Here is a 17,763-nt window from a genome sequence, read left to right as displayed (position 1 = left end):
ATAAATATAGATAGAAATATATATATATCAATTTCCAGATGCTTTGGGTATTGTTTTTATACTGAAAATGAAAATGGAGTTAAGTGCATGTGAGTAAAGTGGGGGAGGGGGGAGACACCATCAATGGAATACAAGTAACATGCAAACCGGAATTTACTGTCAGCAGTCTGGACAGTTCTGCCATAATAATTTTCTCAGAGAAATCATCGTCTGTGGTATCATTTTTGTATTAATATTTTTTCTCTCCTCGTTTTTATACTGTCTTCCCTCTTCTTGCTCTTCCATACTGGTGGCTTTTAACTCAAAGCACCTGATTCAACGTAAAAGGAGGCCCGCCTCTCTTATCAAATTTCTTGTATTAAAGTGAACTTCGCAGAAAAAGGTCAGTTTCAAAACCTGTGAACTTCCCAGCTGCGTACATTTTTTTCATCTTAATTCTTTAAATAAGTATACCTCTTCCTTCTGTTTTGCCTTCTTAGCCCATTTTAAAAAACATACACTTTAAGTTGGTAACTCCCCCCCCCCCCACCGCCGCCCCAATTCTCTCGAGATTCGTCCAGGTTCTTTTTCCATATTATTTAATGTACAAAATACTTTAAATTTTTTTTCTTTTTTGTTCCTTGGTTCTCTCTCCGATTTCAGCTTCTGACGAATAGCATAAGTTCCCTTTCTCTATTTATCTCTGGTTTGTCTTTTCTACTTTTTTTCCCCTCATTTTTTATTAACAGGATTTTTATTTCTACGCAAGAGTCCATCGTCGCAGTTTTGCCGTGAGCCACACACTCCGCTGTCCCAGCACTCCCTTGTCCAGTCTCTCTCCAGACCTCCCAAACCCAGCCCTACAAAGCCAAATTCTAGGCCCTTGGGTAGGTGAATGGTCAGGAGCCACGGAGCTGGTGCCCCTCTTGGGATCCCAGGTCACTCCCTCCGAGTCCGGGATGCGGAATGGGGCAAGGGGCGATCTGCGGGTGGAAAGAGGCTCGGCTCCCGAGGTCCGGAGCAGGTAACGGAGAAGCAGCGGGGCTCGGAGGGCGTGCAGGCTGCGCGCCGTGCTGCAGGCGCGACGTTGGCGCTGGCGTTGGCGTCACAGACCCAGGGCGGCCGCGTGCTTTTTGGCTTTCAGTCTGAGATCCGCGATGCTGGAGTTCTTGCTGGTAGTCTTGGCGGCAGCTGCGGCGGCCACGACGGAGGCGGCAGAAGCTGAGTCCGCGGCCAGCGTGGCGAGCGGCAGTCCGAAGGGAGGCGCGGGGAACATCATGTAGGGCGCGTGCGCGGCCAGGTGCGGGTGCAGGTGGTGGTGCGCGTGCGCCACGGCGCTGTCCAGCTGCAGCTGCGCCTGAACCTGAAAGGACAAGGGCGTCACGTTGCAATGACTATCCTAGGGTGACAACAGAATAGAAACAGAGCATTAACGGCGTCCAGCTTAGCTCGGGTAAGGCTGGGGCAGGGGACGGGAAAGGGGCATTTGGCTGACCTTATCAGTCTGTTACTGAATCTGGGGCGCCACAGGGATATTCCAGTGACCCTGAGTCTCTGCAACTAGCTCAGTGTGGCCTATCCCCTTGAGTCCCAGGGACTCCCGTCTGCAGGAATTGTGGCCGCCCCCTCGGGAGCTGGGTCCGTCAGAAGGCGACATTACTATTGTGCTAATACATCACCCTCCTGAAAATAACAATGTATATTGGACAGACGACGGGATGAGGGTCATTACCCTCCTCTTTTGATGCTGTCGTACACCTTTTACCCTGCTACTAAAACACTGAAGTACCATTAAGCAAATTACAAAACTTTTAAAATGTCACCTAGGGAAGTTGTTGCATCTTCATCACAACTGGCACAATTGTTAGTACTTCTAACATTTACTGCTATTAAAATTACCTTGGGATCTTGTTAAAAAGTGGATTCTGATTCAGAAGGTCTAGTGTAGGGCCAGAGATTCTGCATTTCTAACAATCTCCCAGCTGATGCTGATGCTGCAGACTAGGAGATCACCTTCTGAGTAGTAAGGGTCTCCTTTTAAGATTCCCCTCTCTCTCCAGTCATTCTCTCTTGCTTCAGAAGCCTAGCATCAGGATACCAGAATCCAGTGGTGCCAGGAGAGCTAAGATCTGCCTAATACTAACCCTCAATACACAGGTGAAGCCAGGTGTCTCCCCCGACCAGGACACTGGCATCTCAGAGTTAATTCATGACTTCACAGTCCTATGGAGCAGGGGCCTGGCCATGGGGAAGGTCAGGCACTGGTTGGGAAAGGATTGCACCCTTAGTCTTGGAGAATGGGGAGTTCAGAGCCCTGGGATTTCCCAGGATTAAATCATTGCTGCAGGCTGTACTTTAAAAATATAGTCTTAAAGGTTTCTGTATGGCTAAGAAATGGATTGCAGCCGCAAGGTGTCCCTGGGAAGACCAGTGCTTCCCTCTCTATTAGATATGAAGCTTTGCAGCTTTAAAAAATCAAGTCTGAGCTGGGAGTGTATTTATTTGTTTGTTTGTTTGTTTATCTTCGGTCAGAGACATTTAATGTGAATAAGAGATAGAAAACACCTAGAAAAATATTTAGAGAGTTGCCTTAGAAACACCTTAGGACTAACCTCTGTACTGGATCTGACAAAATCTTAATCAGAAGGCTTTTCCTTCCTCTCCCCAAGTGCAATCTTTAGTGCATTTTTAAAGGACCCGTTGCTGCCCTCAGGCCTCTGTGGGTTTCCCTAGGCATGTAGGCCCCTGACACTGTATAGGTTTTTAAAGGGGAGTAGGCCCACTATATCATCTGAAAATTGATCCTCTACCTGTATAGACACCTATATGGGGGCTTAGAGACAGGGGATGTTCAACAATTCAAGCAAATATCCAGGTCTTTTCACAGTTAAAAACAGGTTGAAACTGGGCTGTACTTGCCTGCTGAAATGGCATCCTTAAAGCACCTACGTTGACGTACGGTGCTACTCTACAAGCTTCAAATTGGCTGGCAGCCCCTATGAGGACGCCTGCAAAAAATGGGGGAACAAAACACAATAAAGTGAGATTAACATGTCCAGCATTGTTTTCCAAGGTTCCAAATGGAACCAAGATAGAACTACTTCCTTTGGAATTGTACATTTATCTTCCTAAACTGCTGCTAAAACGAAAAGCAATGTAATTTACTCCCAAACTTTAGGACTGTCCTTAACTGCCTTCGGAGCAGATTTTTAAATAAGGACCATAGTTATCTTTGACAAGGTTCTTTTCTGTCTTCATAATAAACATCGCCTAATACTCTTTTTACTTAGGGCATCAAATGTTCTTTGTCTGAGAAGCATACCTTTATGCAGTTGATTTTCCTGTTTTCTACATTTAGCTCTTCGATTCTGAAACCAAACCTACAAAGTGGAGGAAAAAATAAAACCTAGATGTTATGACTCAGAGTAATGTTATAGGCAAGGATTGGGAGATATAGCAAGCAATCTTTGAATTATATACAAGAACCTTAATTTCCAAAGTTAAAAACATAAATAAATGACATAAATAGAAAGATTTCATATACTTTTGCGAGATAAGTTGTTTCTTGATAAATTACTGTAGTCCCGGTTTCATGTTTCCACAGTTAGAATCCCCAAGGCCTAAAACTCGCCCTGATACCTGATACTAAAGTGATAATGGGTTTAGATGTTTGCCCAGTAAGACCTGAGAAGAAAATGCTCATTAATAGCCTGTAATATTAATTAGTTTCATCTTCAAGAAAAACCAAACACCAAAGCAAATAGTGACTCTGTTTTTTGTTTTTTTTTTCCTGGGGGTGGGGGGGATAAGAGTGGGGGAAGAGGTAATTAGTGTCATAAAAGCCTCACTACAAAGAAGTTTAGAATTTCTCTGTTCCTCTGTGCAGCAGAGTGTAACATGGTAGCAGAATAATTGTGCCATTATCATGATAATCTAATTTGCTTCTATAGAAAAAGCCACTGAGTACAGTTAGGGTAGTAGAGAAGTGTCCAGAAGATAGATCAAAATTTAAATAAAGTATGAAAAAATAAATACCAGCAATGAAGTTCACTTATTATGAGAAAAAAAGAAGAACATTCTGTGAAATGGGAGTGGGGTATGAATCAAGTAACTGCTGGATACTATCTTCTCCCAGATATTACCTTCTTGGATAAACTTGCCAGCTTTTAGAGGCAGTATGGCAGATTTTAAGAAATTCAAATAAAGCTTGCTTTTACACTCCAATAATATAGCATTATGTTCCAATAACACAGCATATTGACTGATTCATAAATTAATGTTAAAAAACATGAAAGTAAAATATTGCTTCAGAGCTTTCTTCTTGTTTTTGAAAGCAAGTGTCACAGTCAATGGAAATCTTCAAAAATTCCCCTGCCATTTAGTGTAGTAGAAGGGTAGATTTCATGCCAGGGTGGCATCCTTTGTGTACCTCACATGGCCTGAGGCTTTTGCCTCTTTTTTCCCCTAGAAGAGTTGGAGCTGATACGCTAATGCTCACAACTGTAATAATTATCATCATGTCTTTAAGGGGTTGCTAAGCCTCTAGAGATCTCAGTGCACAGAGCAAAGTAGGAGAGGCTTAAAAAGGAAGGCTCTGCTGTTGATGCTGTGATGACCAAGGCAGCCTATTATTACTTTTCCCCTTTAAAGTGACTGCTCTGTTTTTGTCCTGATCCTATTACAAGATGTGGGGAAGCCCCATAAGAATTGCATAGTTCGCTGCAGATGGTGGTCTCTAGCCCAGAGACCTAGGGAGTATCTGTTACAGTGATACTTTGTAACAGCTGCAGATGTTCAGGCCTAAAACTGCTCCATGTGTTCAAACAAATAATGACTATCATTTTCTCCTATTTTATTATTTGAGTGGAAATACAACCTGAAACATTTAAATTCGTTTTCCATAAAACTAAAAGGATATGTATGCATGTATGTATGTAATTTTTTCCCCCTTAAGCGCTCCTGAAGCCTACTTTTCCCATTACATTCACCGCCACAACCGGTAAAGAAAATCTGCTCCAATGCTAACTCCATTTAGTGTGGCACTTGCTGGGGTCAGATTTTGGAAATGTCAATATTAAGATATGTGGATTGTTTTAAAATCAAGTTTCTGTAGGTTCAGGTTCACTTCCCTGGTTAAGTGAGAGAACAAAGAGTGACCAAACGCATTTATTTCTCTGCTATTTCACACACAGTTTGAGATCGACCGCTAACGGCAGACTGTAAATTTGTGCACTTAACAGTTGCTAATTTTCTTTATAGTCTGTACATCTATAAACCTAATTGGCATATCCGCTTGGCAAGCCTAGATCCTAGAGCAGACCCTCAAGGAAACCCAACTCCGCCGAACAAAATATTCGTTGTAACTTTTAAGGCATCCAGAAGATAAAACGTTTTCTGTGGGATTTTTTTAAGGCTTATAAAAGTAGGCCCATTAGGATTAAACCACATTAAAGGCATCGAGAGGCGAGGGTCGGGGGGTGTGGTTTATAGAAACTCTGGGAGCAAGCCCAGCACAGCTTTCTTCTGCTGGGAACATATGTTGGGATGGGGCGGGGCGGTGGGGGGAGCACCGGAAGGCTTTAAGACCAAGATCTACTTTGGAAAATAAGACCTTTAGCAGAGACGTCGCTTCCCTTCTCACCTCACTCCAGACATTTGGACCCACACCCTCGTCATGTGTACCCCAGGCGACTCTCCAACCCCAGGCATGCCCCTCTGCTCCCCGCGACCTCCTCACAGGCGGGTACCTGCACTCGGGCCTCGGACAGCCCCAGCCGTTGGCTCAGTTCTTCACGCATAAAGGCGTCCGGGTAGTGAGTCTCGTCAAAAAGCCTCTCCAGCTCGTTGAGTTGTTCCAGGGTGAAATTGGTCCGACTTCGCCTCTGCTTGATTTTGGTCTGGCCTTCGTCCTCCATCCCTTTCGCATCCTCTTTGCGATCCTTCGGCTCCGGGGACACTGGAGGGGGCACCACGAACAGGACCGCACACATACGTCCACGCGCACACACAGCAACACACACACACACAGACAAAAACAACACAGCAAATGCCATTACCAGATCTGTCTCCAGAAGGATGGAGGATCCTGCCCCCTCCCGGAGTTCCTGTCCAGTTCCTCACCCGGCTGCGAGGAAGAGGATCCTGGAGACGCGAAAAGATCAACTCTGGGCGGCTGCCCGCGGGCAAGGTGGGCATTCACCCACGCATCCCTTTTGCAACTGTGGCCTCAGCTCACCTCCTCACTATTCAGCCCACAGTCCCCTGCCCTCCCCCGAGAACACCAAATCAATTCCACTAACCCTCTCTTGCATTCACTCTCTCCCACTCGCGCACAAAAATCAAAAGAGCCGCACCGGGCGGGTCACAGAACGAGATGCCGGCAGGAGAGCACAGCGAGGCCACGGACTGGCCTCTTACACCGGCCATTCCCAGAGTGCTGGGCCGTTGTCAGGCCAGCAGTGGCCGCCGCCGGCTCTCTTGTCTCTCTCAAACTTGCTGGTCTAATTTGGGAACAATTGGGCTGAAGGGTCACAGCCGGAGGACAAGACCCCGGGGCCGCATGGCGGGAGCCACTTTCCCGGGCGCTCTCTGCGGACCCAGGGCTTGGACCAAATCCCGCGGACGGCCCACGGACAGTCAGGCAGTCCCTGTCCCCCCTGCCGAATCCCAGTCGCCTGAGCAGAGGCGCCCACGCCATGTTGGCGGCCTGGAGGGCTCGCTGCCCACACCCGGCCGGAAGGCCAGAGGTGGAAAACCAGCTTCGGGGAGCCAGCGAAACAGACCGTTGTCTCTTTCGCTCCTTTCTCCCTCCCCATTGGAAAGGCAGACGCGACCCTGAACGCTTAAACCCACAGAGATCAACAGGTTCAAGCGGAACATTCGGGATCCTCGGTTTCTATTGGTTGCTCAAAGCCTTTTCATGCATCCAGCAGCTCGGATGTTTAATAAAATATGCATTTTTCTGCTCTAGGTTTGCACACATCCGTTGCCACTTTCCTGTCCTTCCTTCTCCTCCCTTTAAAAACAGGAGCTCCACGAGTGTGAGCATACAGGGACACTAGAGGGATGTGGATATATATATATATATATATATATATATATATATATATATTTAGGCCAAGGGACCGTGATCAGGGGAGTCAGGATCAACATAAGCTGCCCTCTGGAACCTTCAACCTCTGCGCCTGAGTTGGAGACTTGGGTTTTTAAGGTGCAAAAGCTGAGTTTGGATAATCGAGGCTGTTTGCAGTTCTTCCCAGCCCAGAATCCCGATCAGCATGGGTGTTAAAAATCATTTCCAGAAGAGCCGGCCTGCAGACAAATTAATATTTGCCCTGAGCTTGGAAATCAACAATCCCAGGACTTCGTTTGCCCACGGTTCAGACCCTAACTTTGTAGGGGGTGCCTGCTGGTGTACCCAGGGCCTCGAGCTGGGGACTCAGGCCCCGGAGGGTGCACTGGACCACCTGACAGTTATGCTACCACTTTCCAAATTTAGGAGTACTTGGTACCCCGTCTGGGAGAAGAACCTCTAGAACTCAGCCCAGCTTGGCATTCTAGTTACCGTGATCTTAAGTGTTTCCCGCATATCTACTTCTCAAAGTTTGTGTCATGGACGTTTGTCCTTCCTTAGGGAAGAAGTGGATACATTATAGCACAAACTGAAGCCAAGTTAATAGGAAAATATTTCCACAGATATTGCAATGAAATTTAAATATAAAAACACGTCTTTCAGATTCTGCCTTTGGCTTTGTTTATTTCATGCCATCCACAGTGGAAGCCTCTCAAACTTTTGGGGCTTCAAAGAGAAAGATGTCCACATTTACAGTTGATTAACAGACTTAATATAATCCCTACTTTGCCCCCAAATTTCCACTTATTGGCCTAAACAAGAACAGACTGTTATAAACGACTTAATTGCTTGCTTAAATATGTGATTCTAAGCATGCCACATATTTCCTTAATTGGAAAAATATGGCAGCACACCAGTTACTGCAGGCACCAAGTGCCAAATTAATTTTATTGTTGAACTCCTTTGAATTGGTACAGGACGCTCCACCATTTAGAAAAAGGCTTTTCCTAACACTTTCCTGGCACCAAAGGATTATCCCACCACAAAATCAGAGTACTGGATGATGCGACGCAGTAAAATTTCGAAAAACAAACAAACAAACAAAAAAGGAGCCTAACGCATCTCCCGAAAGAAACAGGTCACAGCCTGAACCTTAGCCTGCCTTGGTCTCATTCTACCTTCACAGCTCAAAGAAAATGGGAAGTTTGGGGCCCTAAATTCCAGGCAGCCAGGGTCTTCGCGGAGTTAGCGGCGGCACGAAATCCGGGGCAACTCCAGGGTGAAATCCCAATCAATCTCTCTGTCTCTGTATCTCTGTCCCCTTTCTCTCTTTTTCTTTTTTTTCTCGGGCCTAGGAAAGGGGCTCCCGCAAACTCGGCGCTAGATGCTAACTGTAATCCCGCCGCCTGGCCCAGCTAGTGCCAGCACCCCCTTTCGCAGCCCGGCCCAGCGAACTTCCCCATCCGCCAGCGGGCCGTCTGGGCTGCGGGCCCATCCTCCCGTTGGTGAAAATGCGTTTCGGTGGAATGGGAGTAGCGGGAGCATCTGAGAAGGGCGCGCGCAAACCCCACACGCGCCCCCCCTCCCCGCACACACATTCGGACCCCACCCACGACCGTGCACACCATCGGACTCCCACCCCTCCATCCTCACTCCAGCTTCCAAAGCTGGGGTCCAAGAGCCCTCTCCGCGTCCCGCCCCCCTCCCCGCTGAGCCTTGGTGTCCTCTCCCGCCCGAAAGGAGTCAGGAAGGCGGGAAGGGGAACCGCGGCCGGGGGTCAGGCCGTTACCCTCGGTGAGCCGCGGGCTGCCCGGCTCCCTGCTTCTCTCGGCGGCGCCCATGTCCAGCTCCCGGACGGGAGAGCGCGCTCCTCCAGCTCCTCCGCCCGCTCCTCCTCCTCCTGCACCTCCTCCGCCTCCGCCTCCGCCTCCTCCGCCGCCGCCGCCTCCGCCGGCCGCCCGGACTGCGGGACTGCTGCGGTCGTCACGGCCCGGCTCCGCGCAGCCGGTCGGTTCCTTGGCCCCGCGCAGCGGTCCGCTCTCCAGCACCTCCCGGTACGTGATAGCCTCCTTCTTCTCCTTCACTTTCTGGTCAAAAGACTTCGAGACGAACGCCGTAAGTTCTTCCATCGCCGCCAATGCCCGTCAGCCCCGCGCTCAACGTCTCCCAGCCGAGCCCAGCTCTTTTTTTCCTTCTTCTTTTTTTACTGCTCCAGCCCCCCCAATAATAACACATCAATGGGACAGGGGTGGGGGAGGAGTGGGAGGAGGAGGAAGAAGAAGAAAATGAAGAGAAGAAAGAAGAAAGAGGAGAAGTAGAAGGAGAAAAAGAAGTAAGAAGAGGAGGAGGTGAAGGAGGAGGAGGAAGAAGAGGAAGAGGGAAGGGGCGGGGGCCGCGGGAGGGAAATGGGAACTGATGCTTCCCTGCCGGAGCGCGCTTGTTCAATGTTAAGATCTTTGACAATTCTTCCCGCGGAGAGTTCAGATCTGATAGCAACGCAGCGCTTGAAGTCTCACTATTTATACTTCGCAAAGGCGGCCCCTTGTTCTGAGTAAATTACCTCCCCTTCGCAACTCGGAGGGAGACCCTTCCCGGGAAGCACCCGCGCCACTACCTGGGGGTGGGGGAGTGGGGGTTGGGAGGTGGGGGTGATAGGGAGAGAGAGAGGGAGGGAGGGAGGGAGGGGGAAGAGGAGGGAGAGAGAGAGAGAGAAAGAGAGAAAGAGAGAGAGAGAGAGAGATTGAGATTGATTAAGGCTGGAGTACAGGGGCTGGAGTGTGAGTGAGGACAGCGAAGGGGGACCAGAGGGAGTGGGAAGAAGAGGCAGACAGTCCAGGTTTTCAGATACCTCGGCCGCCTGCGCTCTTGGCCATTAATTCAGGATGACAAGAATCCATAATTAATTTAATTAGGCGTGGATTTTGCGTTGGTGTCACGGCTTACTTAAACACTAGGGAGCTGGACTTATTCCGCCGGGGCGTGGTCAAGAGGAAACTGACAAGTGCGCGACTCCTGGAGTCAATAGGGTATCCCGACTTGGCATCCGACCCTATGTCCTCGCCGGGCGTCAGGGTGCAGCGCAACTGCTCGGCCCCGCATTGCTGCCCGGCAACCCTGCCCTGCATCAGGCGCCCGGGACCCCAGTTCTGTATCCTGACCCGGTATCCCGATCCTACATCTCTACTACCCCGACCCGAAACCTTGTATCCTGGCATCCTGGCTTCACAACCCTGCCGAGTCAGGGTCCTTTCCAGTTTCTCAGGCGAGCGCAGCTCCTTTCAGGGGCTTCCGGGCCCGCGGACAGAGCTGAGCCTGGGTCTTCACCAAGCTCCCTGCCCCGGGGAGTTTGTGATTCACCCCATTATTCGCGTCCTGGAGACCGAGCCGACTCCTCTACGGACAAACCCTGCTCGAAGTGGCTGGTTTGTTTAACACATTTCCCGAGCAGCTGTTCCCTGACAGATTCCATTTTAAAGTGTTTCCTTAGCGCTTGGTCAAGGACAGTTTGACTTCGTTCCGTCTTTGAGGTCTCAGGACCCTCACCCTTCTCCCTTACTCTTTGCACCCGGACCCCTCCCACAATGAACTACAGAAACTCTTCTTTAGCATCCCGGGAAATATTCTAATTGATCTCCTAATTTTGAAAAGAAAATGATTATCCCTCTTTGAGTTTGAAAAAAAAATCGATGTTAAGTTTGTGGCCCATCTAATTTATGTACCGTGGATTATTAAAAAAAAACAAAAAAAACCTCGCCGGGAGAAAAGCAACCCCCCCCCAAGCTACGATTTAAAATATATTCCTGGACTATTTACATCGAAACTGTTATATGGAAGGACACATCTATATTCCCGCGTCATTTGTCCGTATTGTGCAGGACAAAGCTTGCTGTGAGAATTGTGGCCGTATATATACCCCTCACATAAGAATATTTACATATGAAAAAATATTTACATATGGAAAGTTATATTTACCTGAGTGTGTAAACAAATATACCTCTTCAAGTGTGGCTTTGGGGACATTTTTGAGTAGTCTGAATATTAATGCAGTCTTTCTGATGTTAAAGGTAACTTTTTCGTTTTCTTGGATCTTATACTCTTTGTAAAAATAAAAGCAATTATAGAACTTTGATTCCCATATCTTCCACCCATTGGTTAAGGCATTAACACAAAGTTAACAGATAATTTGAGAAGTTCCATCAAAGCAACTGAAACGTGTAAAAAGAGAACACAATTACAACTTAATACATTAATGTTTCTAGAATGTATGTAAATAGAAGCTATACGTAACTTTATGTCATACCACACTACTCAGATTAAAATATTCAGTTAGTGAACTTAATGAAGATGGAAATCACACTCTTTAGAATTGTTACTTTGCCTTTTTTCTCTTGAATTCTAAAGCTTTTTTCTTCTTAAAACATTTATTTCATTTATTGCTACTTTTAGGAAAAACAATTAAGATCTTTAAGTTTCCAGTATCAATAGCTTTTAGGTATCAGTAAATTACACGACTGTTTGCTTTTTATTACACTACAAGAGACTCAAAGTACTCACTTTTCAAAGTTATATGAATTTAGAAACATGATTTTACAGTTAGTCTTGGGTTACTATTTGTGACCACTTTACTCCTGATATTATTAGAGGGGAATAACCATAAAACTTTAATCCTTTATGAAAATCCGTTTTTAAGGTTATTTAGCAGAATGACAAATAATGGGATCAGCTAAATGGATGTGGTGCTCAAATAGCTCTCAAACTGAGGTGTTAAATGTGTATTCACAAACAGCTCCAAAAACAGCCACTATTAAAAGTATGGTAAGGGATCAGGAGGCTCACCAGCTACTTTTTTTGCCCTTTCAAGCACATGACTTTTAAGTCTGAACTCAAAATCCATCTTCTAAGCTTGAGGGAAAGATGAACACTTTAAAGTTAATTAGGGAAGGCTTGGATACAATAGTTGTATAATTCACACGAAATAGATTTTCCCATAGATTTTTCTGGCTTGTTGCTCTTAGTATATTTACAAATAGTGGCGTTCCTATGAGATGGAGCTAAGAGAGATCTGTAGTGTCTAACCACGGATTCCTACTGGCCTAAGGGAAGTTTAGTTTAAAAAACCCCCACCAAACCCAGGTTTTGAAATCATATACTAATAAATGCTCACCAAGTTCTAATGATGTTTCTTTAAATAGCAAATATTTTCCGAGGACAAGACATTTCAAAATGCATTTCTGGTAAAAACAAACAAACGAACAAAAAAATTGAGAGTAAAGTTCAGTTGACAGCCTGCAGACAGATATACAGTTTCCAATAAAATTCAGGACCCCAAAGGTTCATTTCCACCGCCCACTCCCCCACCGGCTCTTGAATTATTTAAAATAAACATGTAGTGCTGTAGTCAAGCTTTAAAATGGTTCCTCAAAACAGGTTAGTTAAGGTACAGTCACTTATGAGAAATAAAATTGTGGAGGTGATTTTCTCCATCTCAAATGTCTGTGGAAAACTGTAGCTTGGGTATACAGCAGTTGTGAACGAGTTGGTTCTCACAGTCGACCCAAACCAAGGCCAACAATTTACCTCCTTATCGATGCTTACTTATAGTAAATAAGAAAAAAATGATGTTCATGCAAGGACATAAAGTCGTATGAATTACAGAAAATGCTGAATTGCTTTCATTTGTATTGGTTTAAATAACAACAACAAAAACCCCTACACATTTAATTTATTTTCCAGAAGAAACCTCCTTTCCCTGCCTCGGGCAGTTTTCTCCCATTCCGCAACCAACCAGTTACTTTAACGTGAGAAAAAAATTTGCGCCCAACCTGTGCCTTCACCTTCAGGGCAGAAGAAACGCCGACTTTTAATGCATTTTTACAAATAAATCATTACAATTTAATCACACACGACTCTGACGCTATACAGACACACTCCCATAATTTATTATTGTTGGGCCAGTTTCCTCCTCTCCCAGCGTGAGATAATCGATTTTGCTACGTGTGGTTGTCTATATAACTTCCTATAATGCAGATTGGTTTACTGATTATCTGTGACGATAACGACGGTTACTAAGGCAATAATACTTTTCAGTCCCCACCTTTATTGCTTTTTGGTAACAAGGAACTCAAATAATCAACCAAGCAAAACCAACACCAAACAAAAAATTGGCGGCGTGACAATCTACTCCCTCGGCACTCCTAACGCCTGGCAGCCTCCATCGATGCACTCGAAAGCTCGGCTGACGCTGCCTGGCGGTGAAACCAGGAAGGCGGTGAGCTTAAACTGAAATAAGTTCTGTGGACGCCGGCGGTGCCCAGATTTGAAGAAACGTTTCCAGATCTGCGGCGCTCGTAAGTCTACGGGAGGTGTAAGCCCGAAGGCCGGAATCCAGGTGATGCCCGCCTGCGGGGCCTGAGAGGCGGTGCCTGCAGCCGAGGGTTTCCGAGGCCCTGCTCCGGCTTGAGGCGGCGCGGGCCTGGCGCAGTCTGTGTACGGGAGGCAGCAGCAGCGGCAGCTGCGGGGGGTGGTGGGTGGTGGGGGTGCTGGCCCGGTGGCGTGCCGAGCGGCGCAGTGCGCAGGCGCCTCGCACCTGGAGGAGTCTGACCTTTGAGGACCAAGCTGGGGCCTTAGGGGGGTGGCAGCTATCGGGTGGTACGTGGTCGCAGGCCTCAGGCTAGGCCCTGAGTCTCGAGGTGGTGAGGGAGAGTTAGCCACCTGTTCTCCGCCTCCGTTCCTCAACACCTCTCGCACCCCTACCCACACCGCCAGTCCCTGATCCTTGATAGCTGCTTTTGGGTTTCTGGGTTCGTCTTGTAAGGGGTGACCGGTGCTTCGTCACTAGCTATAGGTAGGGTGGAGCGTGAGGCAGGTTGCAACCTGGCGTACTCTGTCCAACCCACTCCGTTGTCTCTACTTTAAATCCGCCTCCCCTTCCAACTCCGCCCTCCCTCCCCCGCCCCTCCCCCACCGCCACTTCCTCCTCCCCCTCCCTCACACTCGCGCGCTGAGAGGAGAGAGAGTGCTGGGTGAAATACACTTTCCTTCCTTAACAGATAAATATACTCGCCTTAAACGCTCATCTGTTTTCTTGACTTCAGGGCTTGTGGCCTTGTGGTCATAGCCCAAGAGCATATGGCTACCCTTAAACTGTTTCCTTTGGTGAGAGGTTATAATGCACTGTTATACATGTTGCCTGCTCTTGATTTTAGGTCATCGTTAATTTCTCTTTTAGAGGTTGTATATCTTTAAATGCACAGTGGAGGCCAATTTTTTTTTCTTTTTTGCATTTTCAGAATTAGCAGTAACTTATTTGTATTTCAACTAACTAGGTACTAGGTAGTTAAATAAATTAAAATGTCTCGTGTTGTCACAAAAAAGTATTCAAGTTGTCATCTTTGGACTTAACCATAAAAGCTCTAAGTGAAGGAGGTACACAGAGTTTTCAGGTTTAAGGATTGGAGCAGATATGACAGGTGCAACCCTGTGAGGAAACTGGGTATCCTTTGAGAGCCCCTTTAGCCCTAGGGTCTATAAATATTCACTTTATTTGCAGACACAGGAGATTTCCTGCTAAGTGATAGCACTTTATTACTGTATGTTCTTCAATAAGAGGGCTAAAAATGTTTGAAACTGAAAAAGATAAAGGCAGCTGGCACCTGTTCATTGGCCTTACCAACTTGACTAGTCTCAGCAGAGTTGTGTTATGAGTTGGAATACTTGTGTAATAAGATTGTTGTATTAGATGTATAGGTATATTTTCTGCCTTCATTTTCATACCAGTGGGAGGAAATTCGTATGACTGATAATGTTTTTTTAAAAAAGATGCTAGTCTGCATATTTTTAGTTGTGCTGGGAGGAGTGTTTTGATAATTCTGTATCTCTTGAGTTTTGCTTTATTTTGCTCATTAAGCTAGAATTTTACCTTAGTTCTTTTATTGCCTTGGGTGGTTCTCTGCTTGTTTGTGGATTTCTTCCTATGCTAAACGGTGTTAACCCCGTTTTTACTTTTCTCTACCTCTTTGAGGTGGAATTCCCATTGAAATGACTGTTCCTCCCCCCTCCCCTTTGGTCATGTGTCCAAGATCAAAAAGATGATAGTTTGATATACTGTGAATGAGTAGTGGTGAAATAATTATAAACTGTCATGTCCTTTAGGAATCTTTGTTCTCTCTTTAACTGCCTGCTTTCTGAAAAAGATAACTGCTTATTCTACCTTTATTGATTACCAGACAAAGGAACTACTTGTGTATGCTTTTAAGCTCTCTTTTGACTGAACACATTTTGGCTCTACATCTTCAATCGGTCACCTAAACTTTACAGTAAGATGTTTTTGTAAATTGATGTCCTACTGTAGTCATTATGTCATGGCTTCAGTTCTATAATGGGAGTAGTTGGATATGGTTTGAAACCATGAGACTACAACCAGGAAGTAATAGAGGCTAGAGTGAGAACAGAAAACTGAGAGCCTTAGGAGATGTGTCCTTGTGTTGCCTTTTCTGCTTACACATAGATTGAAAAATTGTTAAGTTCTGGGATTCCTAAAAATCTGTGGTCAATTCATCATTTCTCTTATCGGAAAGAGCTATTAATGGGTCTTTCCATGTGTTATACCTTACCAATGGAGTTAAATATAAACAGTTCTTCCTTACTAGGAGTGTGTGATATAAATTGACCACCATGACTTGAATGAGCAAATATATTCAATTATATGCTAGAGACATTATGGAAATCCAGAGGTAAGTATGAATCTAGGGAATTCAGTACTGTCATGGATAGAGAAGACAGTTTTTGGATCTACCTCTGATTTGTTCTTAGTGTTCACTTTCTTTTCTGAATAAATATTTGAAGTTAACTATAATAAAGAAATGCAGTGGCTTTTTGCTTTCTCTTATTGAGATTAATTATACTTCAGCATGATTTTTTGAAATGTAAATGTGTTACTTGAAAAAATATTTATAGATTTATGACAGTGATTTTTTAACTTTTTTCACCCAGTTGCTTTAAGGAAGGATTTTATATCTTCCATTAACTTTTATGAGTTAATGTAACCATTCTTCTAATATGGATGAATTATGTTATTTGAAATTAAAACATAGAAAAAATTTACACCCATCTCTCAGTCTCTTTTTTGGTCACCAACAAGGTACATAATTAGATGTATGTCCTTTTCTTTTTTCCTACTTCTTTATGCCTTCTATAGGGACTTAATAAGCTGGACAAAAGTGGAGAATGGAAATGACTGTGGGTACCTTAGAGTAGTGGGTCTCACAGTTTTTAATTTTAGGATCACTTTAGATTCTTAAAAGTTATTGAGAACCCTATGAACTTTAAAAAAAAATTATTTATTTGTTTATTTACTTTGGCTGCACCAGGTCTTAGTTGTGGCATGCGGGATCTTTAGTTGCGGCATGCATGCGAGCGAGATCTAGTTTTCTGAACAGGGATCCAACCTGGGCCCCCTGCATTGGGAGTGGGGAGTCTTATCCACTGGACCACCAGGGAAGTCCTGAGGACCCTACAAACTTTTATCTACATGGGCTATATCTAGAAATATTGCCTTACTAGTAATTAAGCCAGAAAAATTCGAAATATTTATTAATCTACTTAAAAATAACAATAATAAATCCATTACTTGGTAACATAACATATTTGATATGAAAAATAGCTATATTTTCCAAAACAAAACAAACTTAGTGAGAAAAGTGGTATTATTTTTCATTTTTGCAAATCTCTACTATCTGGCTTAATAGAAGACAGTTGGATTCTTATATCTGCTTCTGCATTCAGTCTATTGTGATGAGTTTTTTGAATGAAGTATATGAAGAAAATCTGGATTCACACAGATATGGTGTTGGAAAAAGTAGTATTTTAATAGCCTTTTCAGATAATTACTTCTTTAATACTACTCCAGAAATTGACAAGTAGTTTCTTAAAGGTTGGTTGCAATGTGTTATTTGAAACTATATCAATGACCTTTTCATGCTTACATTAAAATCTATTGGTCTGGGCTTCCCTGGTGGTGCAGTGGTTGAGAGTTCACCTGCCGATGCAGGGGACATGGGTTCATGCCCCGATCCCGGAAGATCCCACATGCCGCGGAGCGGCTGGGCCTGTGAGCCATGGCCGCTAAGCCTGCACGTCCGTCCGGAGCCTGTGCTCCGCAAAGGGAGAGGCCACAACAGTGAGAGGCCCGCGTACCGCAAAAAAAAAAAAAAAAAAAAATTCTATTGGTCTTTATGGCACTGTGAATGGATTTTTTACTCATATATGATTCTGTGACATCATGCATTGGTCTGTTGGAAAATACTGGTTCACTGAGTTATGCATATCTTCCAGATATTGACACCCTTCATTATATAATATTTAAAAAATTCCCATATGTTAATATCACCATTGATATCATCAGAGGAATCTTTAAGTGCTGAGAAGCTGTCAATCTCATGGTGACAAATACATGTTATCCAACATTTTGATTTTTGCTTGAGAGCTCAAATTTTATCATTGGCAACAAATTGACACTCCTTGAAGTGAAAGACTCCCTTAATTCATTTTTGAGAAAATGTCTGTCAAATACCAAGTCTGAATAATCATAGTCAGTTCTTTAAAATAAATAGTGTTTCAGGATAAAAGCAGCTAGTTCAACTTGTAATTCAGCTGCACAAATACTTTTCTTAAGGTAACCATCGTTCTTCAGAATGTAGCAGCAGTTATGTGTA

General features: G+C 44.9%; 2 protein-coding genes across 4 annotated transcripts in view; one reads left to right on the top strand and one right to left on the bottom strand.

Moving 5' to 3' along the window:
• Nucleotides 1-1,084: 1,084 nt before the first annotated feature.
• Nucleotides 1,085-9,294, bottom strand: SHOX2 (short stature homeobox 2). 2 transcript variants are annotated; one of them, XM_029214943.1, is made up of 5 exons: nt 8,841-9,294; nt 5,727-5,935; nt 3,302-3,359; nt 2,899-2,987; nt 1,085-1,378 (listed from the first exon to the last, which is right to left on the bottom strand). In XM_029214943.1, exons 1-5 carry the CDS (start codon nt 9,178-9,180, stop codon nt 1,085-1,087), a joined length of 990 nt encoding a protein of 329 aa, XP_029070776.1. In that variant the 5' UTR covers nt 9,181-9,294. The 2 variants fall into 2 exon arrangements, with proteins under 2 accessions (XP_029070776.1, XP_029070777.1); XM_029214944.1 differs by having other exon boundaries at nt 1,085-1,342.
• A 3,991-nt stretch (nt 9,295-13,285) lies between these two features.
• RSRC1 (arginine and serine rich coiled-coil 1) overlaps nt 13,286-17,763 on the top strand; it is a 452,043-nt gene continuing 447,565 nt past the window's right edge. Inside the window, exon 1 of one of the 2 annotated variants that reach the window (XM_029214049.1) lies at nt 13,286-13,398. The gene's annotated coding sequence lies outside the window, so the exon portion shown is untranslated. Of the gene's footprint in view, nt 13,440-17,763 lie in introns of both variants that reach the window. The other variant, XM_029214050.1, reaches the window with a different exon arrangement.

Source organism: Monodon monoceros, unplaced genomic scaffold, assembly GCF_005190385.1.
Source record: "Monodon monoceros isolate NGI ecotype Baffin Bay Population unplaced genomic scaffold, NGI_Narwhal_1 Super_Scaffold_11, whole genome shotgun sequence".
Classification (NCBI taxonomy): domain Eukaryota; kingdom Metazoa; phylum Chordata; class Mammalia; order Artiodactyla; family Monodontidae; genus Monodon; species Monodon monoceros.
Note: the sequence above shows the minus strand (reverse complement) of the source record. Positions and strands in the feature narration are given on the sequence as shown.

Excerpts from the sequence above, each read along its gene's own strand:
- SHOX2 (XM_029214943.1), bottom strand. The coding sequence starts at position 9,180 with ATGGAAGAACTTACGGCGTTCGTCTCGAAGTCTTTTGACCAGAAAGTG. Across the intron at positions 5,936-8,840 it reads CAGCCCGCGGCTCACCGAGG|TGTCCCCGGAGCCGAAGGAT; the intron begins GTAACGGCCTGA and ends TGCCCCCTCCAG. Across the intron at positions 2,988-3,301 it reads GGAAAATCAACTGCATAAAG|GCGTCCTCATAGGGGCTGCC; the intron begins GTATGCTTCTCA and ends CATTTTTTGCAG.